Source organism: Podarcis filfolensis, assembly GCF_964270895.1.
Source record: "Podarcis filfolensis genome assembly, chromosome: 6".
NCBI lineage: Eukaryota > Metazoa > Chordata > Lepidosauria > Squamata > Lacertidae > Podarcis > Podarcis filfolensis.
In genome coordinates, this window is record NC_139609.1 from 86,834,287 (window position 1) to 86,860,479 (window position 26,193).

The window sequence follows — 26,193 nt, forward strand, 5'->3', positions numbered from 1 at the left end:
CTTGCGGATCACCTCATTGTGCCACCACTCCTTCAGATTCCCACCTGAGCTCAAACCCCACCCCTCCTTCGGCCTTAACATTAGTACTTATCCCCACCTGAAATGAAGCCCAAGTACATGCAAGTTATGCTATTGTTTATTTATATGCCACTTTTCAGCCAAAAGAGGCCCCTCAAGGCAGCTCATGCGAAATAGCATACAAATGCAAAATTCAAATACAGTGGTACCTCAGGTTAAGAACTTAATTTGTTCTGGAGGTCCGTTCTTAACCTGAAACTGTTCTTAACCTGAAGCACCACTTTAGCTAATGGGGCCTCCCGCTGCCACCGCACGATTTCTGTTCTTATCCTGAAGCAAAGTTCTTAACCTGAGGTAATATTTCTGGGTTAGCGGAGTCTGTGACCTAAAGCATCTGTAACCCAAGGTACCACTGTACAGCACAACTTATAAGAATTTGAGACAATGAAATCTTAACATTTGTAACTGTTTCTGCCAAACAGAGGCCTATTCCCCACAAAACGAAAGTCACAGAGAGCAAAAGTAAATACTTTGGGAGTAGCTCCCAGGCAAGAAGAGTAGGGCAAGGCAGGTAGAAAGGTTTATTCCTTGATGGTTCCTGCAGTCTCTCTGCTGTTGTAATGCCACCAAGGGCAACATTCATCCCTTGATAGTCTTTTGACTTCCTCCCCCCAATCTCTCTCTGTTGTCTCCCTGGTCCCACAAAAAAACTGACAACACTACCCAACTTTAGATTGCATGTCTCTCAGGGCAAGACAGGGCCGGCCCACCCACGGGGCAAGGCAAGGCAACCACCTTGGGTGGCAGTCTCTACAAGGGCAGCAGTTCCGGCCTCCAAGGAATGCATTGCTCACGGCTGCCACTGTGGTAACAAGAGCTGCTGTGCACTCCTTGGAGTCCAGTTCTGCTGCCTCCTTGGCAGCCACTCTCCACAATGCCACCTCTAAAGCAGCCTCTTGGAGAACAGGAGGCACAATTGGTCTCCTCCCCCCTTGTTCCTGATGTAGATCTTTATTCCTGCCATGTTCCTCATGGTCTGGTTTACGGGCAGTCGAAGTCCTGGCGGAGGACATTGGGACCGGGGGCAAGACGGCAGTGTGGGAGCAGAAACGGGAGTTCGGAAGCCAGGAGTAAGGAAGGCAAGGGTCCAAGGGTCAGAGAGCCGGGAGTCAAGAAGCCAAGGGTCCGAGGGTCAGGAAACCAGGAGTCAAGAAGCCAAACACAGCAAGGCAGGAAGCGTGTTGCTGTGGCAAAGAGCGAAAGGGAAATGCTGGCCTTCCTGGCTCTTGCCACCAGGTGCTGTGAGTTACCAAGCGGCCTCACCTGTGCAGCCGCCCCTTGCCTCTTCAGAACAAACTTAGGAAAGCCCCAGTCCTGCGAAGCCCTACCAGTCACAGGGCCTGGCTCCTGCACGCACTCCTGACAATGTAGGTCTTTGCTCACCCCTTCTTCCTTGTTAGGGGGTTGTGTGTGCTATTTTGTGGTTCACCTCACGTACCCAAATGTCGTGGGCCGGTCCTGGGGGGCAAGGACTTATAAATAAACCACCCCTCACAAAGATCGCACAAGTAAAAGTGCTGAAATGGTGGGAAATAAACACAGCAAGGAGGATATTTCAGAGGGCCCCTGGATTCCCCACATGGAGGTGCAAATGAATCACCGAATCTGTTTTTCTTGAGCAGCCTCTCCTGGCGCTGCTGGAGAAAGAAAGCCAGGAGAGAGAGAATGGTTCTGGTAGGCAAGGCAACAGATTGATTGCTCTTAAAACAATAAATAACAAGCACTAATTGATGCCTTATCTTGCCTGAACTCCTGCAGCCATGGATAAGAATGCCAGCAAGAGTTGGAAACCAGGTTGTGCACACCCTGAGCATCCCATGTCACCGTTCTCGTTAAATCTATAGAAGTGGTGGGAGATGGGAAAAAGTCAGTGAGACGGGGCAGCGTGTGAGTGATGCACAGTGATAGAGGATGGCAGAGGAGGGGAGGAGGGGAACTTAAGGCCAAAAAAAGAAAGAGAGACAGAGAGACAGAGAGACAGAGACTGGAAGGTGATTAGAATGCAGATAGGCACGAGGGGAGTGAAATCAGGTTCAGGTGGAGAAGTCAAAATGTAAATAATGCCTTGCCTGGGACAGCAATGGTTTGGAGAGTTAAGGAGGCCAGGGAAGAAACTGAAAGGAGGAGACTAGAAGACTCCAAGGTTCACAGGAATTCGTGAGTTCTCATTCTGCTTTAAATGTATGTTCTTGGGCTGAATGGCTCTTGAAATTGAGGGCTCCTTCAAATAGACTGTAAATTAGGGGACGTGGCCATGATTCCCTTGCAACTTGTCATTTTCACAACAGCCTTTTTTGCCAGAGTCCTCTTTGCCTTCTCTGTTCAGAGTCTGGCACAAGCCACCTTGGGTTCCTGAGGTCCTTCTCAGCCTTTCAGGTTCCACACACGCATGTCAGATGGGTGTGTGCATGCACCGGGGTGGGGTGGGTGTGCACGACAGGGCATGGGGTGCAATGGGGGAAGGATTCCACCGTGTTACCCCAGCCCTTGCCACCAACACGACCCCACTCCGGTTCCTCTGACGCCAGGGAAAGAGTGCCAGGCCAGGAGCTCTGGGGGGCTCTGCTGGGGCTGCCTCCTTTGTGCCCCCTCAAAAATCTGCACCTGGGACCATGGCCCCACTGGCCTCACCTTGCTCAAGGTCCCCTTGAAATCATACATGAACATGTTCTAAAATTATACAGCATAACTAAGGCAAATAAGGCAAATAACAATTGGTTGAAGCAGGCGTTGTCAAATGTATTTGAAGTGAGCCTACCCACAGGCTGTATCTAAATACAAAAGTAACTTATTTTCAGTTTTATACGTTGACACTGGAACGGCTTTACCCAAAGAATCCTGTGGGACTGTTAATTCCTTGGAACAGGACTCTCTTTTCTCCTCTTCTTATCTTACGTAAAGCTGTGTCTGTTAATGGTGGTTGAATGAATGAGAGAGATACTGGAATGAAATAATAGCCAACATAAGATCTGTTTTGAAATATCCAGTTTGGAAAGGCTCCTATTTTTCACCCTCCCCTTCCCCTCCCCTTTCCTTTTCTTAATCTTATTAAGACGACGTTTTCCATATTATCACAATATTTATATATGGTTTGACATTTGACCTTCTCTGAATTTTGCAGTGCTGTTCTCCAACCAAATAAATGAGTGCAAAAATATGTATATCAGGAGAAACTGTGCATATAAGTGATACTGGTCAAAACAACCTACAAAACTGCTTTATTTTAGAAGAAATTGCTTGCAAAATTCAGAAATCCACACTGAAATGCAAATGAAATTTTGTGAGGATATTAAAATTAATAATCGCATATTGGCACGGAAATGTGGAAGACTGAATTTAAGACTGGGAAATTGAAATTGACAGAATTGTCTACCCTTATCTCCAAAGAAAGGATGTATTCACAATTACATTACCAAGCATTACCAAGGAAATAAATGGATGTGCTTCAAGCTCAAAGGCAAGTCCTTAACAGGGAACCTATGAAGATCTGGGAGAAAATAGCCCCTCCGCTACTGCCATGCTTTTATTTGGAGAGCAGAGCCTCCTGCCTTGTTCAGAGCAGCCTGCAAGCTGTGTCACCACGAATCCCAAGTGTGACTCAGTCAAAACAAATTCACATGGCTGGCTCACCTGACTGCATTCAGGTTTGTCCTCTGCTCTAAGGGCAAGTGGATCAGAAGGAAGGGGGCGGGAAAAGCAGGACCATACAGTCCCACGGGATTCATTGGGGCAGCAGCCCAGTCAGATGGGCGACATATAAGTAATAAAATTATTACCATTATTATGAATATGGTTGACACTGTCTACAACCCACTCAGTCAAATGTCCTGGCATGATGCTTTGCAGCAGCTTGCAAAAACCCACCTTCAATCTTGGATTGATGAATTGTAGGGTCAGCAACCTGCTGAGATGTCATCAGAAGCCAGCCAGCTCATCAAGTCTCCACTTAAATGCTTGAGAAAATCTCAGGACAGGCAGCACTTATGCTCATAGAGGAGGGAGGGGAAGTGTCTGGAAAATATGTGTCGATCTCTAGAACGGTGCCGAAGCATGAAGGTTGCATTGCTTGCCTTGAGACAGCTGGCATTCTGGGGTGATTTTTTTAAAAAACATAATTTTTATTAACTGGCCAATCACATCAAATTAAATCACATCACATAATTCCAAATTACAAAGCCAATTTTTTAAATTTTGTTGGGGGAACCCATACTTCAAGATCCAAAGGGGGATTCAAATCATCTTCTTATTACTGCGTTAATGTCCAAATCAGTCCCAATCAGTCCAGACAAAGTTCATAATTCTATCCAGTCTTATCTTGGTGTTTCCACATCATATCTTGTTCATATAATTTCTATTTTTCCTTTACGATCTCTTCTGTTAGTCTCCTTAAGCCGATAAGCAAAATAATAATCCTGTGTGGATTTCCCGTTCCTCCACTAAGTCCAGATGGTTTCCATATATCTCCTTCGTAGATAGCATCGCTCTTTCCATCATGAATTTGGCATTTGTCGCTCTTAAGTCCCACCGAGGAGTTGATCCACGATATGTAAACAACTCTATTTCTCTCTTTCTCCTCCCAGACCCAAGAGCTCCAACAATGCCTCCCAAAATGGCGACGGCATTTTTAACTGCGTCATTCCAAAACTCTTAGCTTTCCAGCTTCATCTTGAAACATTGCTTTGGTTCGAAAGTTTATCTCCACACAGCCTTAAATCCACAGCTTAAGTCCTTAGTTTCTGACTCATTAGGGGAGGGGATTCTTGTTAAATCACATAAGAAAAAGGAAGGCAGGTTTTTCCCCCCTCCCCCCTCAGTCATTTGTCATACCGTATCTTGACGTATCTTCTCATATTTTATTCTTGTCTTGTTATCAGAGATCTCTTCTGTCAGCAGTCTTCACTCCCCTTTTTCCTTGAAGCATGTGCAATTTATCTCGTCCAAATTGTTTCTTTTGAAGATGCTTGCAACTAGCAGCGCGAATCAGGGATGGCGTCCAGGAGTGCCGGAATCCCACAGGAGGGCTTTGTGCCTAGTGCCCCCACCCCCACAAATTCGGGGGTGGTATAGGGCACAGCAGGCAAGGGCCATCCCCCCCACAATCCTGGGGGGGTTAAGGAGGCTAATTACCCCCATCATAGCCTCCAAATTACCTTGTTTGGGTCGGAGAGATGTTATTGTCAGCCATCTTCCGATGCTCCACCTAGTGGCCCCCCCCCCCATTCTGGGGTGATTTAACCCCATGCTTTGATTCCAGCTGAACTGAGATCTCTGTTTTAGTGTCAGTGGTTATTAGATACCTCATCTTTGTGGTGAGTGTGAATATCAGGCTTAGAATATCTATACTGGTGGCAGAAGACAACTTTGGGGATGAAAATCTTTTTATCCCACCTTTACTCCCATGACCTCAAGGTGATATATATCGTTCTGCTCCTCCCCATTTTATCCCCACAAGAACTCTGAGGTAGGTTAGGGTGACAGTGAGTGACTGGCCCAAGGTCACCCAGTGAGCTTCGTGGCTGAATGGGGGAGTTGAACCCTGGTCTCCAAGGTCCTAGTCCAACACTCAAACCACTGCACCACACTGCCTTTCACAGCTGATATGCAAAGGAAAGGCAAGGGAGAATTGTGCTGCTGCTCCCCACTCAAGAAGCTGACAAGAGCCCTTTCTTTTGGGAAAAGGAAGATCACTTCACAGGCCTTGGGGTAGGGCAGCCACTTAGGTATTGTAATATCAAAAGAGACATAGATTTGCATAGAATTTGTATATGGTGGTTTATATTTTTAGGCGCACATTTAGAAATAATTAGTATAATGGAAACAGAAACACAATAAATATCACCACAGTGGGTAATACTGCTACCAACTGATGTAGATACCTGCTATTCAGGTGTGAATTTTGGGTGGGTAACTTCAAGGCCCTGCTCTCCTTTGGGTTCTTTACCTTTAAGATGGACAGACTTGGACTAGAATGTCCTTCAAACAGAGGACTGTCCCCTTGGTAAAGAAGGACACATGACCACACTATCTTGGGGCATGCTCAGATTATTTGCAAAAGGGTCGCCTCTTGGCTTCATGGGCAACTTTCTGCTTTGTCAGCACTAACATCCACTAGGCAGATTTTGCTTAGTCTGAAAAGGCTAAAAGCAGCATGGAAAAGAGTCATGCACTGTTTTCAATCTACCCATTGCCTGAGGCTGAGTGTAGTAAACAACTATCTCATGCACAGATTTAGGCCTGGGCATTAAGATCATTTAGGGATCCCTGCCCCACTCCAGCCCAAAGTGTCACATAGCAGAACTTACTTGGCAAGCCTCCATCCTTTCAGGAATGAGATGTTACTCCAGAGCAGGGCTTTTGAACCAGTGGCCGTCCAGATTTTTCTTGGACTCCCAACTCCCTTTAGTCAACATGGGCTATGATCAGGGATGGTGAGAATTCAGCAAGATCTGGCAGGCCAGTACAGAAGCCTCTGCCATCATCTCACATTGTCAAATGGAAGGTGCGCTTGCAAGGGAAGAACTTGGCAAAATATCGTTATGACAACGTAAAATTGTGCATGTCTTCTCGAATGTAAGTCCAATTGAGTTCAATGAGTTCATACTCCTAGGTAAGTATGTGTATGCTTCAATACCTATTTATCTAGGAGTAAGCTCTGTTAAACACAATGGGGCTTTCTCCTAATAAACATATTGGTTTGTATTCATAATCTTCTGACTTCTCCTAAAAGTCAAACCGTTCATATCGATTTATATAATGATTTTATCCTGCATTTTCCCCATCACCAATTTTTCATTGTACTTGAAGACTGAAAATATTTTTAGATCACTTCCACTAATGAGACGATGAATTCAAACTGTCTCTTATTTAGCCATTCATCTTTGTCTTATCAACCATTTCCCCCCACCCGCAAAAAAATTAGAGGCATAATTGCTTCTGTGCAAGAGCTGCTTACTGCACAGGCACCCACCAAACTTTAAAACCATAATAATTCCAATTTTCTTGAAAGTCTGGCCTCCCCATTAAGCTCTAAAAGCATTATTTAGTTTCGTTGCATTTCCACCTCCCCAGCCTTATAAAATGAAATTGATCATATAAGGCTGTTTGTTTTAAATGCGGTATTCACAACGCAAATTATTATGAAGTTATTATCCTAGAAACAAATGGCTTGGAAATGTGTTCCATATCATTCATTTAAATTTTATGGGTTGTTGAAATAAATATGCAAATTGCCTTATAATTCCCCGGCTCGTGACATCGTGGGTGACGGATGCTCGCTATGCACTTGAGAATTAATGTGTATACACCCACATATATATCCTAGCAATGCTACTCACAACCATTATTTATGGAGCTCTGCTATTCTCTTTCAAGATACTGGCTGGAAGATGCCTGCCACTGTGCTGTCTTTATTACTTACTGCCCCGGCATTGCTTCCTTGCTATTAATGAAATTGATAGTCATATGAGGACCTATTATTAAGTGTGAAAATGAGCTCTGTCTAGAAACAAATGTGGCAAAGGGAGATCTTGGCAGGACTAGTCAATAGCGGCTTCTTGGAGCTATTGACACTGGCTGAGGTTTGGTATCCAATCATATTCTCATTCCATGTATAGATCCATCGAGTCTGAGACCCCATCTGCACTATAAAGCAGTATGATAAACAGCTGTGGCTCTCCCCCCTGCCCCCAGAATTATGAAGACTGTTGTTATGTATTCACTGGTCTGTGTTTGCCTGAGCTTGAGTCTAGACTAAGGATTCTGAGCCCCTGTGTTCTGATTCGATACATGATATCCAACAATTCAGGATTTGGGCCTCTGTCATTGGCCCTTAAACTCTGAGTTACGATTCGCAGCTTGGAAGTTTAGACAGCCAATCACGTTGGGAGTGGGGGTGGCACAGAGCTTCGGAAATGTATATAAGCAGTTGCTTTGCCCCTGTTGTCCAGTTCCGTTAGTTCAATAAAGGGTCTTGCTGTTATCACTGTGTCTTGCCTCATGGGAACCCACCTACACGTCAACAGTAGTTTGTTATTGGTTCAGAAAGTTGTTCGGAGACCCTCATTTCCCTTCGCAGAGTGACAATTCCCAGAGTTCCTTAGGAAGAAGAACTGAGTGTTAAGGTCCAGCAAAACATTGTCTGCTGGACTTCCTGAACATTATTACCCACCTTTGGAGAGCTTAGGTGTGGTACTGGAAGCAGCAGTGGCCATCAGTACTGGTATGATCTGCAATGGGAAGCTAGAAGGCATTTTAGATTTCCCACAATGTCCTGCCATAGGCCACACTCACAGCATACACTGAAAGCAGTATGATACCACATTAACATAATGTTTCTTTGATGAAAATAGGGACGCCCCGTTCCATACTGATAATTTTACTCTTTATACCCCACACATCTTATTGGGTTGCCCCAGCAGCTCTGGGCAGCCTCCAACATATATAAAAACACAATAAAACATTAAAAAAAACCCCTTCCCTATACAGGTTTGCTTTCAGATGGCTCGGGGTTCAGCTAACTCCATACCCTCCAAGATTCCTCCAAGGAAAATAGGGACGTCCTAAGGAATAGCATGACATTCCAGGATCAAATCAGAAACTGGGACGGCTTCTCTAAATCAGTGACACCCCTGGAAAATAATGACACTTGGAGGGTCTGCATTAGACCGTCATGGCTTCTCCCAAAGAATTCTGGGAGCTGTAGTTTGCTAATGGTGCTCAGCGTTATTAAGAAACTCCTATCTCTCCCACAGAGCTGCAATTCCCAGAGTGCCTTGGGAAGAAGAACTGAGTGTTAGACCACTCTAGGAATTGTAGTTTTGTGTGTGGAATAGCAGATACTCTAGGGACTTCCCCCAAAGGCTAATCATAGCTGATGGTACCAATAGCCACGCCTGACAAGCAAGCCAACATTTTCTTTGAGGTTCAGGTAGGGTTTCACCTGAAATTTCACTTGAGGTAGAATTTGGGCAGCAACTCTGCATGTTATCTTGTTGCCTTTCTTGCTGCAACTTAGAGATCAGTCTATTGCAGAAAATAATGCCCCCTGGTCCTACTTGATCAAGGCCAGATTAAGACCTTTAGAGGCCCTCAGCACTTAAAAGATTTTGGTGCCCCCCCCATATATCTTATTCAAAATATAAGCAATAATAAACCGTAAAATAAAATCATATTTTTCAAAATGAAACAAAACCTACAGCAAGATGGAAAATAATGTTATTGGTTTGTTTTTGTTTGTTTTTGTTTTTGGTATACTTCTACTTTATGTATATTTGGTGGAAAAATCTTACTTTTTCTAACTGCAAAGTCTTTGATCAAATCCTTACAACTAGTCTTACATAACACGTCTGCTTCTATACTTAGTAGAGACAAGGCATCCAGGCTGCCTTGGTGCATAGTTTTATGAAGATTTTATGAAGATTTTATGAAGATTACCCGCTCTGAGACCCCACAACTAATTCTCCCCTGGCCTCCTCGCTGGCCCAAGTAGGACCAATTCAGCCAGCTAGCCCTGGGGGTTATCTAATGCTTATTTCCCCTAAATTGATTTCTAAATTTTGAATTTTACTGTTATTCATGTTTTTATACTGTATTTTATGCTGGTTTTATAATTAAGTGTTTTAAATTTGTTGTTAGCCGCCCTGAGCCCAGTTTTTGAACCAGGAAGGGCGGGGTATAAATTATTATTATTATTATTATTATTATTATTATTATTATTATTATTATTATTTGTTCTGTTGGGTTTTTAAAATATACTTCAACTGAGAAAATGAATGCTCAGCTTGAGCAATTTGTGGCCATTAATGGTAAAAATCTGGCGATGGAAAATTTCTATTGGGCCCCCCCTAACCTTGATGCCCTAAGAACATTCTTATTTAATCCAGCCCTGTTCTTGATATCAAAACTTGATGCACTTCAGCCTGTTCAATAGTTCTCTCGTTTTCCTTAACCATCAATTTTGTTTCCTCTCCCTTCTCAGAGGAGATGGATCCATCCCCTGCGGTGCGTTCCGAATATCTGGTCTCAGGGATTCGAACTCCTCCCGTCCGAAGGAACAGCAAGCTAGCCACGTTGGGCAGGATCTTCAAGCCATGGAAATGGAGGAAAAAGAAAAACGAGAAACTAAAACAGACGTCAGCAGGTAAGTGGGGGAAATATATTTATTTTTACTTTGGCCAGGAACATGTATTATGGCAAAAAAGAGGCAGGATTTGCTTGTCTTAAGATCACATTTGTAAAGCATAAGCTGGGCCGTGCATAGTCAAGTGCAGAAAAAGCAGAGAAATGTTCCGTAGATCGCAAAACATGGCTTTTGGAGAGTATCAGTTTTTATTATTTTAAAAGAAAGTTTCAAACCTCCCCCCCCATGATAGCAGGGATAGGCTTGAAATTCTGTAGGTAGTCCCTGAAGAAAGCACAGGAGCTTGGATGTTCAGGGTGATTTCAGGTGGTCATGGGAAGGGTTTAACATGCTTCCTAGGGACGTGGGTGGCGCTGTGGTCTAAACTACTGAGCCTCTTGGGCTTGCAGATCGGAAGGTCGGCGGTTCGAATCCCCGCAATGGAGTGAGCTCCCATTGTTCTGTCCCAGCTCCTGCCAACCTAGCAGTTCGAAAGCACACCAGTGCAAGTAGATAAATAGGTACCGCTGCAGTGGGAAGGTAAACGGCATTTCTGTGCACTCTGGCACTCGTCACAGTCCTTTGTGCAACCAGTAGCGGTTTAGTCATGCTGGCCACATGACCTGGAAAACTGTCTGTGGACAAACGCCAGCTCCCTTGGCCTGAAAGTCGCCTTTGACTGGACTTAATCATCCAGGGGTCCTTTACCTTTTACCTTAACATGCCCCCTGTAGTTCTGAGTCCCTCCTACAGACTAGGAGAAACTGAATAAATTAAGCAAAAAACATTGATAATGTAAATATTTACTTGCTGCAGAATCCAGACTTCCTTCCTAGATTTTTTTTCTTTTTCTTTCTTCAAAGTTTATCGCAGAGCCATCAAGGCCCTGGTTATAAGAGCTTAGGCTGAATGCATGCACTGTTTGGCAGGAAAAATCTCACCTCATGGTGGCTTTTTCTAGTCACCCCCCTCTGGTTAAGGCATGGGGGCTGGGGGGGGGCAGAATGGGGGAATCCACACTTATACACCTTCTGTAGTGGAACCCCAGTGTAAGTGGCTCCCACAAGGGAGCTGCAGAAAGGATGTGGTTGGTCAGGGGCACCATGGATTCAAAAAGGTTGAGAACCACTGTTTTTATGGGTACTGATTTCCCCCCTCAAAGTCGGGGGCCCTTGCCCAGGAATGCAAACAAAGGCCTTCACAGGTATCATGAAAAAACAAACAAAAAATCACTTTAAATATATACCAATTATAATTTATCTTTCTGGCTTAGATTTCTGTTCTTTTAGAAATGCTGTATCTCTCACTAGCCCTTTGATTAAAAGAAAGGGCAGACACTTAAATAAATAATAAGCGAGTAACCTTGTGGTCAGAAATAGCATTTTACTGCAAAAAGTGTTTGTGGGGAGTGAGGACGAAGAAAGTCACGATGCTCAGTTAGGCTTAAAGGCCAAGGATTAAGGATTCAGTTGCAAAACAAGAAAAAAACACACGAATTAAAACTTCTGTATTTTAGGATTATTTAAAAGTGATTTTGAATACCTCATATTAACACAGGAGAACTCATAGCTTATTTAGTAGCTAGACCTAATGATTGGTTTATAATGACAGTGACTCATTGCAGAACCAGTGAGTTGGCCAGAAATATTGACAGCCCTGAGGAATGCAGCCACATATGGTCTAAAATACGGAGGTGGGGGTTTTGCCCCCTCCCTCAATATCCCTGCTGCTTGTTATCCCTTTTCAACAGAGCTGAAAATGGGCCTTAATAAGCGTTGCTAGGCCTTGCCTAGCTGAAAGGAAACAAAGGTTAGGAATTCTTACAAGCAGTTACTGGAGTAGTCAAGCTGTTATTATGCGGCTCCACAGCAAGCTATGAGCCAAAATGAGCTTTTCCTGCTTGCATTTAGCTCCTCGTTGAACTTCTCTCAGCAAGACTTGTGGTTCCATCCAGCTGTGTGTCTTTTCCTTGTTCTTTCCGTTAGGAAATGCAGAGGCCACACTGTCAGGATGGGGAAAGGCTAGTGGGATCCACTCTGGTTTGGGTCGTCCCCCCCGCCACATAGCACACAAATATTGTAGAATTCTTTCCCCAAAAACCATCCTGGAAGGATGCTAGGGGAATTATTTATGTCCTGGCACTGCAAAACTAACTTTAGCACAGTACAGTCTTATCTTTGATCTCAAATGCCTTGGCTCCCGAACAAATCAGCTCCCGAATGTTCGAAACCCGGAAGTGAGTGTTCTGGTTTTTGAACGTTATCTTGGAACCTGAATGTCTGACACAGGTTGCATGGCTTCCAATTGGCTGTAGGAGCAGCCAATTAGAAGCCACACCTTTGGTTTCCAAACATTTTGGAAGTTGAACGGACTTCCAGAACAGATTCTGTTTGGCTTCCAAGGTACGACTGTACTATTGTTCTAGAAAAAAGAGGTGCCGGAACTCACCATGAATGCCCACTTGAGAGGTGCCAAAACTGAGTCCGGCGAGTTCCAGCTGAAAAAAAAGCCCGGCTTTAGCATAAACATTACCTTGCTTGATAAGATCAGAATTCCATATAGCCTGGCAGTCTGTCTCAACTGTCCAGAATCATGGACATCTAGGGAAGCTGAATGTTGGAAGGTTCAGGATAGACCAAAAAAGTATTTCTTCAAAGTGTACATAGCTTAACTACAGAATTCATTCCTACAGGGAGAAATGATAGCCACCAGTTTGGATGGCATGAATGGAGGGTTGGACAAATTCATAGAAGGGTGGGGCTAGTTACTAACCATGGTGCCTCAACTGTTGGAGACAGAATACTTCTGAATACCAGTTGTTGGGAAACAACTACAGGAGGGGAGAATGTTCTTGCACTTGGTTCCTTCTTGCAGGTTTTCCATAGGCATCTGGTAGTCCCCTGGATTAGATGGGCTGCTGGCCTGATCCAGCAAAGCTTTTCTTATGTTTTAGAAACCTGCTTATGGAGCGAAATGAGGTTATTTGTCCCCAGTTTGTCTCCAACATCAGACATTCAGCTCTGAGCAACACCCGGTCCCCTCCAACAGAGTATGGTCTGCTGGACATCATCTACAGTGGGAAACTATGATGCAAATGCCATTTTGGACTTCCTACGATTCTCTGACGTAGCATCATTCCATAGTATCACAGGATCCAAGCCTTTCTTGCTATGTCTTTTGCTCCGGGGTTGTGGGGAGAGTTGGACTAGGGAACTTGCCCAAGTCTTTGAGTCATGATTCAAAGCATGTGAGATGCTGGGAGGAGAGATGGGGACTTCCTGTGATGGCAGAAGCCACTTTACACTGTGTGTCTGTGTGATCCTTCAAGCTAGTGTGGTGTAGTCAACAGAGGGCTGGATCTGGAAGGCTTTGGGTTTCAGTCCCCATTGAGGTCATTGGTTGACTTCAGGATTATCCCCCATGTCCATTTGCCCTAAAGATCTTGGAAGAAGGATGGGATACAAAAGTTAAGAACGGGTAAGGCACTCTGATCAATGGGAGGTGGGGAGGGTGAGAAAGAGAGACACTGCGTTTAACCTCTCACTTGCTGTGCCATCCTTCAAGCTTGACATCCTTCACCCATTCATGCAGGCTTCCTGTGTTCTTCATTTCCACACTCTGTCTGCTCTGATGTTCCATGTTGACCATGCTCACCCCACACCACCCCTTTTTGCAGTGTTAGAGAAGAAGACAACCACAAGGCAAGGTCGGGACGAACTTATTAAGAAAGGCCTGCTGGAAATTATGGAACAAGGCAAGTGAAAACAATCTTTGTATTTTTATTCCCCCCACTCCTTGTCATAGGAAACTGGAAGGGATCTCACTGTTTAAAACAAACAAATCAATTATTTTAGATAGGTACTTTAGCACTCAGGGAGAACAATGAAGGGGGTCTAGACTAATGCCCCCCCAGTGTTTTCCTTCTGTCTGTAGTGAAGGCATATATATAGATTTTATAGGTGATTTTCAGCTTGGAAGACATTTTGCCATGTAAACATTACATCAAAATAACACCACCACCACATTTTGTTCCTGTAAAACCCACATGCGACACACATACATGCTGAGAAACTATCCTCCAATTTCTGTGAAGTTTTCTGAAGTCCCTCCAGATGTTATATCTTTTAAAACACCCGCAGCCCACCTTTCCTTCCAGGAACACAAAGTGATGTACATGGTCCTTCCCCTACCCATTTTATCCTCACAACACCCTTGTGACGCACGTTAGGCTGAGAGGAAGCAACTCACCCAAGGTCACTCACTGAACGTCATGGCTGGGTGAAGATTCGAAGCCTGGTTTCCCAAGTCTTAGTCCAACACTCTAACCACTACACCACCCTGATTCTAACTCCCATCAGCTGTAGCTAACATGGCCAATGGCCTTAGATGATGGAAGCTGTCGTCCAGCAACATCTGGAGTGCCACAGGTTCCCCATCAGTGCCTTACTCTAATGGTTAACCCATTTCTCATTCAATATTTAAAACAAACAGAGGCGAGGAAACTCGTGTAACATTTTTTAGCCAATAATTTCTGCACCTCTGCTCTGTCATTGGCATGGCTTGCGTGGTTACACCATTGACTCCATCACACATTTGCCTTCTCCTCTATTCCACTTTCCTCTTCTCTTCCAAACATCTCTGGAGAAGAGAAGAGCAAGAACTGGGATGTTGTTATTTGTTTCATTCTCGTCTTTGCCATGGTCCTATGTTGCCAAAGAAAGCTTCGAGTGAGCAAATTTACAACGCAACACCGTTTGTCTAGGCAGGAGAGTTTGAATAATGGGATGCCAAGAGCAATCTAGCATGATCCATGTTCTTCCCTCCCAACACGATGGATGCCTTGAGTCTCGGGGGGTTTACTTTACAGTTTTAGTAACACATGCCGTTTATTAACCTCTGTTTAAAATTCACCCACAATGTCTTTTTAAAGAACTGTCCATAAGCCTGTTCCTAGGTACGCGGCAGTTACATCCTCATCTTTTGCAATTAAGCACTGTTTTAATGCAAGGGTTTGCGGTTGTCAGATCTGCATTATTACGCTCAGCAAAGTGCATTAAATCTTGGAAGGCGCTGGAGCTTCTGTTGTACCAGAGGAATGCCAGTTACTAAAAGTGGAATCATAGAATTGTAGAGCTGGAAGGGACCTCGAGGGTCATCTAGTCCAACCCCCTGCAATGCAGGAATCTCAACTAAATCACACATGGCAGATGGCATGCCGTTCCACTTGCTCTTCTGCTTCTGGTTGGCTCCTGTGGTTTTACTTGTGTGGGGGCGCAGAGGTCAGTGGCACACTAGGATTAAAGAGTGCTGCCTTGCTCTCTTGTAGTACCACAAGCCCAGTGTAAAATGCATTACTGTTACAAAATCCTACCACCTGAGACCATACGTAGTATATGACAACTTCCAGTTGTGTTTGCAGGAATTTCTGAGATGATCTGTGCAAAGTGTTTCAAGCACTTTAAAGTATGACATAAATGCAGATATGATTATAGCTTTAAAATGCAAAATTGGAGGTAACTGCACTGAAGAATGAACAATAATTATCAGATCTGTAGGTTTCCTTAACAGACACCCGAAAGGGGTCTCAATAAACTGAACAATTTTGTTGCGGAGTTGCGATCAGCTCCTGCAGATTTATAGCGTGTAGGATCAGGCATCCAGTGAAGAGCTGAGAATACAAAAAGCTTCAGATACCGTTACATAAACATTACAGTCTTCTCAGCTTTGAAGCTGTTTAAATACATTTAAAAGTATATAGAAACATAGTTGATTAAAGGACATTGTGCTGAAGTATCAAAATGTTTGTGCCCAAATTGGATCCCCTTGGGGGTGTTTCTGATGCTTCCTTTTCCCCCTGGCTTCATGCACAAAAGTGACCAGATAATATCTAGAAATGCAGTAAAAAGTCAAGCTTCGGAGAGATTTTGGGTGACATTTTTTTAGCTCTTAACTGAGTAACGCCCATAGCTAGAAGCAGTGGGAAGACAATGCAGGGATGGAACTTAACGGATGGGAGCCCAGAAGACCACTGACACCCCTAACCCTTATCTGAGCATGCAAACCAGGATGCTGTATAGTATACTGAAGAACTGAATTATCAGAGGTGAAAATACAGTTCCTATTTTTTATTTTTTATTAAAGAGGGTGTGAGGTTGGAAGGAGGGAAGCTAAGAGTGGGAAGAAGGAATGAAGAATGGGTTGTTCTATTATAATAATGTGAAAACTGTAATAAATTATAGGGAGAGAGAGAGGGAGAGAGAGAGAGAGAGAGAGAGAGAGAGAGAGAGAGAGAGAAATGCATCTAATCCAATGTGAAGCTCCTGAAGTCCAACTGCAGAGAGTTGAGCATGTCTTAGGAAATGCTGTGTATCAGGGGCGGTGTTGGCGGAAACAGGGCGATGCAACCGGCTTCAGGCAGCACTATGATGTGGGGCATATAGAGGAAGAGAGGAATTATCATCTCCATGTGGGTTGGATGGAAGGTAGAGAAACTCTGGTATCAAAATGTATTGGGCTGACCCTGGAAGGGAGAGCACTGTACTTCGAGTTCCAGGAACTAAACTAGAACACAGTCCCATCAACCAGAGATCCTTTGCTAGGCTCAGGGGGATCTCCAGAATCCAGAAACTAGCCCTTCTCGTGCATCTCCTCCCTGTCCCTGTCCACCCTAATGAATCCCCACCCCTCTTTGTCCATCACTTTTTCTCTCAGTGGATGCTTTGTCTGAAGAATAAGCTACTTGCAAGTTCCGCCACTGTCATTTTGCTTGTTCTTTCTGTGTGGCTCCCATGTCCTCTCCTTCAACTCTCCTTAAATTTCCACATCTTGCCATGTCCAAGGACCTGTTTCCCCTTCGCTTACTTGACCTGTAGTTCAGGAGTGGCTAGCTAGCTTTTTTTTTGGCTTAAAGGTTGCATTCTTTGTTTGAATAATTCATAATGGGCATGGTCCAAACAGTTGAGGCCACTCCACACTAACTCTCTCATGGAGGGGTATCCCTGGCTGCTAGCCACAATATAATTTCGTTGTCCCTGAGAGGGGGCAATGACAATAAAGATATTATTATTATTATTATTATTATTATTATTATTATTATTATTAATTTGATGCGAACTGTGGGTAGAGGGCATGCTGTTGCATTCAGCTTCTGCTTGTGGGCTTCCTATAGACATCTGGCTGGCCACTGTGAGAAAAAGGATGTTGGAATAGATGGGCCGATGGGAGACACAGAGGCATACCAGCAAACGAACATGTTTGCATTAGGGGATGTCCTGAAGTAGAGGACCTTATGCATTATATCTTGCGCTGCCCCTTATATTATGAAGCAAGAGAAAGATTTTTAGTTAATGACAAGGTCCCCTGGCCAGAACCCCTCTGACATTATTTTATATCTCTTTGCAGACACAAATAAGTATGTGACCTGGAGTGTAGCACTCTTTGCAACTGCCGCTAGGAAAATTAGAGGAAATTATATAGCTGAGGTAGCCACCAACTGTAAAGGAGATGAATTTATTTGACCCTATTTACATCAAGCTATATTTTATCCTTATCACCAAACTCCGAATATAATTGCACACTGTATTAATTAGCATCATTTTTTTAATATATTAGTGGCCATCTGATAATTTTAGCTTATAAATTTTATTGTTTAATGTCTTAATTTGTAGATTAAGGTACTTTTATAGCTCTTTTTAGAGTAGGTAACATAAACGTTTTAAGTTTTTTGTATCAATCCAGCATATTTTCTTTTAACTGTTGAAGGATTCTGTGTACATTGCGGCAGCCTTTGGCTATGTGCAATAAAACTGACTGACTGACTGACTAGCTAGATTGGCCACTGGCCTGATCCTGCAGGGTTCTTATATTCTTATATTCTTATAGTCCCTGTCTCTCACACAGCACACACTCATGCACATGCATGAGTGCACATGCATACAGACCACAGAACCAGCTCTCCTTCCCTCGCTCCCTGTCTCTCTCTCACACACACTTACACACATCCAGGAGTGGCTGTTGCCCTTGACCTCCCAGCAGTGACATCCCTGTTACTTACCAGAAGGGGGAGACAACGGAAGGATGGGCTCTGCTGATGCGCCTGCATGGCCTCCAGCTCTCTCTTCGTAAGCCAGGAGGGCGCACTGCGCTGCGCATCTTCACTCACTTCTCCTGCATGCACCTGACACCACACATACTGCCAACAGTGACTAGCAATAGCTGTCTGAGGTTTTAGGCAGAGGTCTTTCCTAGCCATACCTGGAGATGCCAGGGCCTGAATCTGAGGCCTTCTGCATGCAGAGCAGATACTGTATTCTGAGCTACAGCTCTGCTCACCTCCTGCACCACCGCTAAGGTAAAGGTAAAGGGACCCCTGACCATTAGGTCCAGTGACCGACTCTGGGGTTGCAGTGCTCCTCTCGCTTTATTGGCCAAGGGAGCCAGCGTACAGCTTCCAGGTCATGTGGCCAACATGACTAAGCCGCTTCTGGTGAACCAGAGCAGCGCACAGAAACGCCGTTTACCTTCCCGCTGGAGCGGTTCCTATTTATCTACTTGCACTTTGACGTACCTTTGAACTGCTAGGTGGGCAGGAGCAGGGAGCGAGCAACGGGAGCTCACCCCGTCACGGGGATTCGAACCACTGACCTCCTGATTGGCAAGTCCTAGGCTCTGTGGTTTAACCCAGAGCGCCACCCGTGTCTCACCACCAACGCTGCTCGCCTTCAAAACCCATGCCACTGCTTCCCTTGTAAACACCACAGGACCACTTTTCTCATATGGCTCCTCAGAATACAAAGTAAACGCTGATGGGGATTCCTCCCCTCCCCACATTTCTGCAGCTTGTCTCTGCTACAAAAGTGTAGGGTGTCACCCAAACGACCAGATTTTATAGTGCACAAGAAAGGAAAGACAAAAGACACGGGCAGCAAACAATGCGGGTGGCAGTTAATATGCCAATGACTATGTATGGGCTGGCTTCACAATGAGTTGAAACGTAGGCAATGAACTCCCTTCTCTCCCTCCTCGCAGCGTATCATAGCAACTGTGCTGCTGCAAAGGCTATTTTAAGAACAGTAACTTTTCTCCGAACGTGATTACGAGGCAGAGTGGGCGAGCTCAGCCTATAAAAATGTTGCACTGGGAGCTCTGCAGCATGCAGACTAGGTTTCCCCATGTCCTCAGATTGCAAGCAGTGTGAAATGCTGGGTCTGAGTGCCCTTGATGAAACGGGGGGGGGGGGGGAGTTGAGCTCCATAGAAACTCCTTTCAATCACCGCTCCAGAAACTTGTAATGAAATAGTAACAAGGATAAGCCGGTCTTGTCATCAGCTTCTGATGAAGGGTGTCTCAAATGGAGGGATGTGAATTCTCTGGCCGGAGATCATTCCAGGTTCCTCACCCATGTTCCTCTTCCAGTAATTGCTTTGGTTTGGATTATAGTGCTGAGCCTATTATTTCTGAGGCAGGGAGGTTGAAGGAAGACCAGTCTCAGTAAGGAAAACATGGCAACGCTCTGGCTTGGAGCAGAAAATAATGAAGGATTCTCAACCCTCAGTATATTGTTTACACTGGCCTAATAGATTCCTCCACCACCCCTATCTTCTGAATTATTTGGGATCCTATCATGTCACAGTAAAGGTGATTTTTAAAAATGTGACTCCCATGTAAGCTTGCGCATGGGAAACACAGGTATTGAAAACAGAAGTATATATATTTCTTTCTGTCTTCTGAAAATGGATCCAGGCTGGGTTTATTTTTTCCTTTTTAAAAGAAAAATCAAATTGTGTACACATTTTATGTAATTTAAATTATACATAGGAAAATGTCAGTGGCTGACTTGAATGAATACTATAGACCTGCTCTCACATCAAAACAGCATATATCTTCATAGGTTAGTTTTTTTCTCCATGGCTTCACATTTTACAGTTTTTGGAGGGAACACTCTTCTTTGAGTTTGCAATACATGGGTCATGTCTGACAATCACATACATTGAGAGTTTTTTGTTTTTGTTTTATTAAAAAACACAATTTCCAGAGAAATGGTGTACATTGGTCTCTTGTAGCAAAACAACAAAGTGTATTGTGACAATTTAAAGACTAATACATTTAGCATAGCATAATCATTTTAGGAGTACAACCCATTTCATCAGAGGCATTGAATGAGGTCATCAGCTGTCAGGTAACATCTGGTGATGTCACTCCTTGCATCTGCTGATGGGGACTGTGGTCAACAAAAGCTTATGCCATAATAAATCTGTTAGCCTTTAAGGTGCCACAAGACTCTTTGTGGGATTTTGGTTTGTGTATACTCAGTGTACATATACTGGAAAAGTGTGTCTGATAGCTACATTCTAACATGTGCACAGAGAAGGCAAATCTTACTTGTTTCATGTGTTGCATGCTAATACCTACCCAAGTTTGCCTTCTGTGAATACATTTTGTAACACATGCTGCAGCCTGCATCGTGTTGTATTTTCAGACTTAGGGAACTGTCCCTGGTGCTGATTTCTCATTTGCTTTTTAAGAAATTCCCTAATCGCCCATATGGTTCCGTATACTGTAATCATATGAACCATGTTGATAGTAAACTAATAAAAAGCAAGCAAAAAATAAATAAATCCCATGGAGTTGGGTTAAATAGTTTGGGAGAGTAGGGATATATCTACATGCACTAATAAGGGAAGCATACAGCCTTGAGCTATTTTGGTTTGCTCTGTCCTTGCACCTCCCTTATCGGGCGCTTCAACTTCTATGTGATCAAAAGCATCCTATGGTCTCCTCTAGGGGTCTGTAATGGAAAGAAAGAAATTCAACTTCCATTACGCAGCTTACTTCACTCCAGCTGCCATGAAAGAGGCAAGAGGCAAGCAGAGCTTAAGTAGTTGCTTTAAAACGTACAAGAAATGCATTCAACAAGGCCATTCTCATTCCTAAGATGAGGAAATATCTTATAAACTCAGTTAATTTCAACCTAGCAAAATGCCTAGCAAGGAAGCCAGGGAGATACAGTGTACTTCTGTATGCTCTGCACACACAAAGTCAAAGTTCATTCCTCCCCCAGTCCTTGCCAGTGAGAGATGGGCCACTTATGTTCAGGGATACATTTCACCTGTACCACAATTGCGCTTCCAAATGATGTGGGTTTTGTTCTCACTATATATGCAAGAAAGTAAACTGGTGAATCTATTTGAGAGCTGGTCCTGCCATGTGGATTAGACAAATTCATGAAAGGTAAGGTTATCAATAGGGACACGGGTGGCACTGTGGGTTAAACCACAGAGCCTAGGACTTGCCGATCAGAAGGTCGGCGGTTCGAATCCCTGTGACGGGGTGAGCTCCTGTTGCTCGGTCCCTGCTCCTGCCAACCTAGCAGTTTGCAAGCATGTCGAAGTGCAAGTAGATAAATAGGTACTGCTCCGGCGGGAAGGTAAACAGTGTTTCCTGTGCTGCTCTGGTTCGCCAGAAGTGGCTTAGTCATGTTGGTCACGTGACCCAGAAGCTGTACGCCGGCTCCCTCAGCCAATAAAGCGAGATGAGCGCCGCAACCCCAGAGTCGGCCACAACTGGACCTAATGGTCAGGGGTCCCTTTACCTTTACCTTTAAGGTTATCAATGGCTGCTGGCCACAAGAGCTATGTTCTATGTCCACTGTCAGAGGAAGTATGCCTCTGAATGCCTGTTGCAAGTAGGGTCACAAGTAGGGTGAGTGCTATTGCACTTAGGTCTTGCTTGTGGGCTTCCCATAGTCATCTGGCTGCCCATCATGAGAACAGGATGCTGAACTGCATGGGCCTTTGGTCTGATCCATCAGGGTTTGTTGTTATGTTCTTACATCAGGATGAAATAACATGCTTTAGGCAGAACCATGTGGAGGAGGAAGATAGATGAAGACAGGACTTGGTGACTGAATGGTCAGCACATTGGCCCTAGCCTAGCACTATTTAGAATCCACTTAAGGCAGGAAAATCATGTCTTGGGCCTTCAAAGTTTCGGGCCTATGCTTAAAGCCTGTTTCTGTGCTTGGTGACCCCAGGTAATGAGAATTAAGTCTGTTCCTAACTGCATAGTCAAATCTCACTATCTGTATAGCATAACCGTGAGCTCTACTAGCATGTGAAGAAATAGTGGAATGTCTGTCTATCATCTCCCTGTCATTATCCCCTCCCTCCAAACATTACACCTCCACCACACATGGATAAGCGTTTGTATCTCACGTAGAACACCACCAGCACTTATTTAAGGACATCTTGTATATATCTAGTCTGCATGCTTCCACGGCAGTCCATCCCATAGCACTACTATGGAGGCAGTGCACTGCATCATTTATTGGTTTGTTTTGAGCACCTGCATACAGCACCCTTAAAACAGGGGTTCCCAGGCTGGTTTTCTGAGAACCATCCAATGAGGCCCTCCTTTAACTCAGAACCGTAGCATGGGAAGTGGGCGTCAGAAAATCCTTAATGGTTTAACTAATGAGAGAATGTCATGGTGTCCTAGATTCTGAAAGCAAAGCAGCAACTGGTGCCACCAGAGCAATGCTGAGTGACCCTTCATCCCCCACATGCCAGGCACTTACCTCAGAAGAGACGCGGCAGGAACATATATCAGCCACAACCAATGCCACCTCACTTGGCGAGGAGCTGCATTCGGAAGAGCTGAGAGAAGATTCAGGTATTGGCTTTGCAATGGTATTGGCCTTCTTTCCATTCCGCTGAGCTGCAATTGCGTCACTTTGATGCCACAGTAGGATGTAGTGTTGGGCTGGCCCTATTCTTCTTCCCGAGACCAGAAGCTCTCAACCATTTTACTGAGAGCAACTATGAACGAGACTGTATGTAACTGGAGGTAGCATGTTGTCCAACTCAGGCCCTCTCTGTACTACATGTTAAAAGCAGTATCATGCCACATGGCTTTCCCCAAGGAATGATGAGAAGTGTAGTTTGTTAAGGGTGCTCTTGAGTTGTAAGAAGACCCCCTAGTCCCCTCAGATTCCTTGATTCCCAAAGTTCCCTATGAAGAGGGATTGAATGTTAAACCACTCTGGGACTTGTAGCTCTGTGAGGGGAATAGGGGTCTTCTAACAATTCCCAGCACCCTATTGTTCTCAGGGGAAATCACGGCCATTCATGGTGCTGCTTTAAATATAGAGTGCAGATGGGACCTCAGTTTAGTTATAACAGATTTTCCCATGGATCAGGGATGCTAAACCTGTACCTCTGACCATGCTGGCTGGAACTGATGGAGTCCAATAACATCTGGAAAGCCACAGCTTCTCCACCTCTGAACTAGATGTGCCACTATTTCATTCTCTTATACTTTTCTATTTCTGGAGTTTGGGCTACCCATTGGAGCCTCCTTTAAATTGTTCCAATTCACGGCATTCACACAACGATTAAGCCTCATATGATGGTCTCAGGAGTGTCTTTTCCCAGTTGCAGCTAGTAAGCCAGCTGTGGCCATTTTCAGAGAGGCCTGATTATTCCAGTGTGCTCCATGTGCAGGTTCCATGTTCCATGTACCTTTGCACCAGGTCTGGAAGCTCTAGCTGGTGTGAAATGCTGTGGCTAGACTGTTGATGAAGACAGACTGGTGCCAGCACATAGCACCAATGCTCAAAAGCTTGCCCTGGGAGCCCATATATAACCAGGACAGATTCAGCATTAATTTACAATTTGGGTTCCAGATACCTTTGTTAGAATTCCTGCTCCATGATTGCAGTCATGGGATTGTTGTCTATCACATGACGGTATATGTTTTGACTCCACAAAGTGGGGAGTGACGGAGACAGGATGTTTGTGTTACTGTGTTCCGTGAAGTGGGACTATTGTCCTTTGTTCTTTCTCTTTGCTGTCTGATGCTAGAGAGAGAGGGAGCCATGTTGCAGTGCTCCATGTGTTTTTATATGTTAATAAAGTAGATTAGCCAAAATGCTGAGTTGCTGAGGTCTGTTACGCATGTTGCGCTGGTGTCTGTTGGCATCAGTCACTGTGATGTTCGGGCAGAAGAAAGCTTTTGAAGCTCCCAAACGATCGACCAGGAGGGAGGGAACATGCCAGTTGGGCATGTGTCTCTGCCAGGGTCCTACTCGAGTGTAGCTGAACTCCTAACAAGCTTAAGGACCATCTGATCTCTTATATCCCAATGCAATCACTGAGATCTTTGGAGGAGTCTCTGTTGGTGACTCAGCTGCATGGCTTGTAGCTATTAGAAGCCATGCATTCAGTGTAGTGGGCCGAAGCCTGTGGAACTCCCTCCCAATTTTGATTAGACAGACACTTTCCTTGTGGAACTTCAGGTGCATAACTAAGAATTTCTTGATCCAGTAGGCATTTTAAGGGAGTGTTTGATGTTATGATAATTTTTATTTGCCCCATGTTCTGTGGATGGTTTTTATGTATACTGCTTAGTAACTGAGCAGTAAAGAAATGTCTCTAATAAGTAAATAAAGCAGGCTTTGGTAACCCAGTAAGGTGGAACAGCTCAGCTCCAGTGAAAGAGTGCAAGTAGCAGAAGAGATAATTTATTTTAGGCATATTTATTGGCATGAAGAAAGCCACACGATCGATTCTACTAACTGTTTACTACAGGGAAACAACTTCCATGTGAAGTGATTTAACATGTTGGTTATAATGCATAAAAGTATTCTCAGAGATATGAAAAAGACTGTTTATAACCACTTAAAGGCAAAAGGAAACAAATCAGGGTTAACAAATATCTTTTATCTTCCTCAGTGCTGGGTTGTTGTCATTTATAGAATTTGTTTTATTTACTTCCATCATTTCTAGACCACCCGTGGGCCAAAGCCCCCTGGGCATTTTGCAAAAATCAATAAAAACACAAATACAATGCAATTTATAAAATGATCTCTGCAGAAACACCACAAAAACATAGAACTGACATAAAACATGAAGAAAAGCAATGTAGAAACAGAGTAGCATAATATCTAGAAGCCAACCTAAAATAAACCAAAGAGAAGGCAATTTATGCTGAAATCTAAACGAACTAAAACATACTGAAATTAAATGACCTGGGAAACAAAGAAGCCTCAACCTGGTGCCAAGGGGATCATAATTTAGGCACCAGGTGAGCATTTCGGGGGGAGGGCATTTCCCTGTCAGGGTGCCCCCACCGAGAAGGCCTATTTATATGCTACTTTGGGGTCCTAAATGCAGCTCACAAGACAATGAAAGCCAGTCTAAATACAATGAAACCAAGAGCAGAATAAAACAGTCGAAGCGTTGTCAATGGGTGAGACCAAACCAAACTGAAAGCCAGGAAAAAGGAGAAACCCTTATTAGCTCACCTAAAGCTTGAAAGGAAGGGAGCCAGCAGGTAGCCATGGCACCTAACAAGATGGGTGTTTGAGGTCTTCTGAAATCTCTTCCCCCTCCAGTTTAATCAGACACACCCAGGACTTTGGTTTGAAGCAAAAGGCCCCAACCAAGCATCAGATGCAGGCATGGCCAACCTGGCTGCTGGACAGAGCGAGGTGGCTGACTCAGATGACAGATGCTGAAAGGTGAGGAACAGGCTAAACTGTGGGTGCCATGCCGCATTCCTGTTGCCCCTAAGCTACCCTGCAGTTGTCCTTATATGCAGTGGGGGACACTGTCCTATCAATCATGTTAAAAAGGATTGTGGTCAGGCCATCTGTTGGAATGGTAGCAGGAGGTCCCACCTTGTCCTTTGCCACAAGCAGGAGAATGAATTGGGCTGGTCTGAGACAAGTCCTGAAGAGGATTTGGCTCCGCAGACAGAAGAATAGTTCACCCAGCTGAGCCTGAAATGGATGCCTCTGTAGGAAGCATCGTTGTTTCATAGGAATTCCTGAGCACAGCATCCGCAGTCGGTCAGAGTGGAGGAGATTTTGTAGCACACTGGAGGCAGGTGAAGAGGATGGTAAAGCAGAAATAGCTGCACAGGTTTTCCTTACGAAAGAGCAGCTTCCTTCCTTGATGGAGCAAGTGGATCAGACAGTAGGGATCTGTCATTGCAGAAGC

The 26,193-nt window shown here is 44.4% G+C and overlaps 1 protein-coding gene across 4 annotated transcripts in view; it reads left to right on the forward strand.

Annotated features, from left to right (window-relative positions):
• The window catches only part of PHACTR3 (phosphatase and actin regulator 3), a 205,188-nt gene that overhangs the window by 84,387 nt on the left and 94,608 nt on the right, over nt 1-26,193 (forward strand). The window contains exons 3-5 of one of the 4 annotated variants that reach the window (XM_083618764.1): nt 10,055-10,216; nt 13,872-13,949; nt 22,691-22,864. In XM_083618764.1, coding sequence (XP_083474890.1) covers nt 10,055-10,216; nt 13,872-13,949; nt 22,691-22,864 — 414 coding nt within the window. The remainder of the gene's footprint in view (nt 1-10,054; nt 10,217-13,871; nt 13,950-22,690; nt 22,865-26,193) is intronic. The other 3 variants (XM_083618766.1, XM_083618765.1, XM_083618767.1) reach the window with 3 other exon arrangements.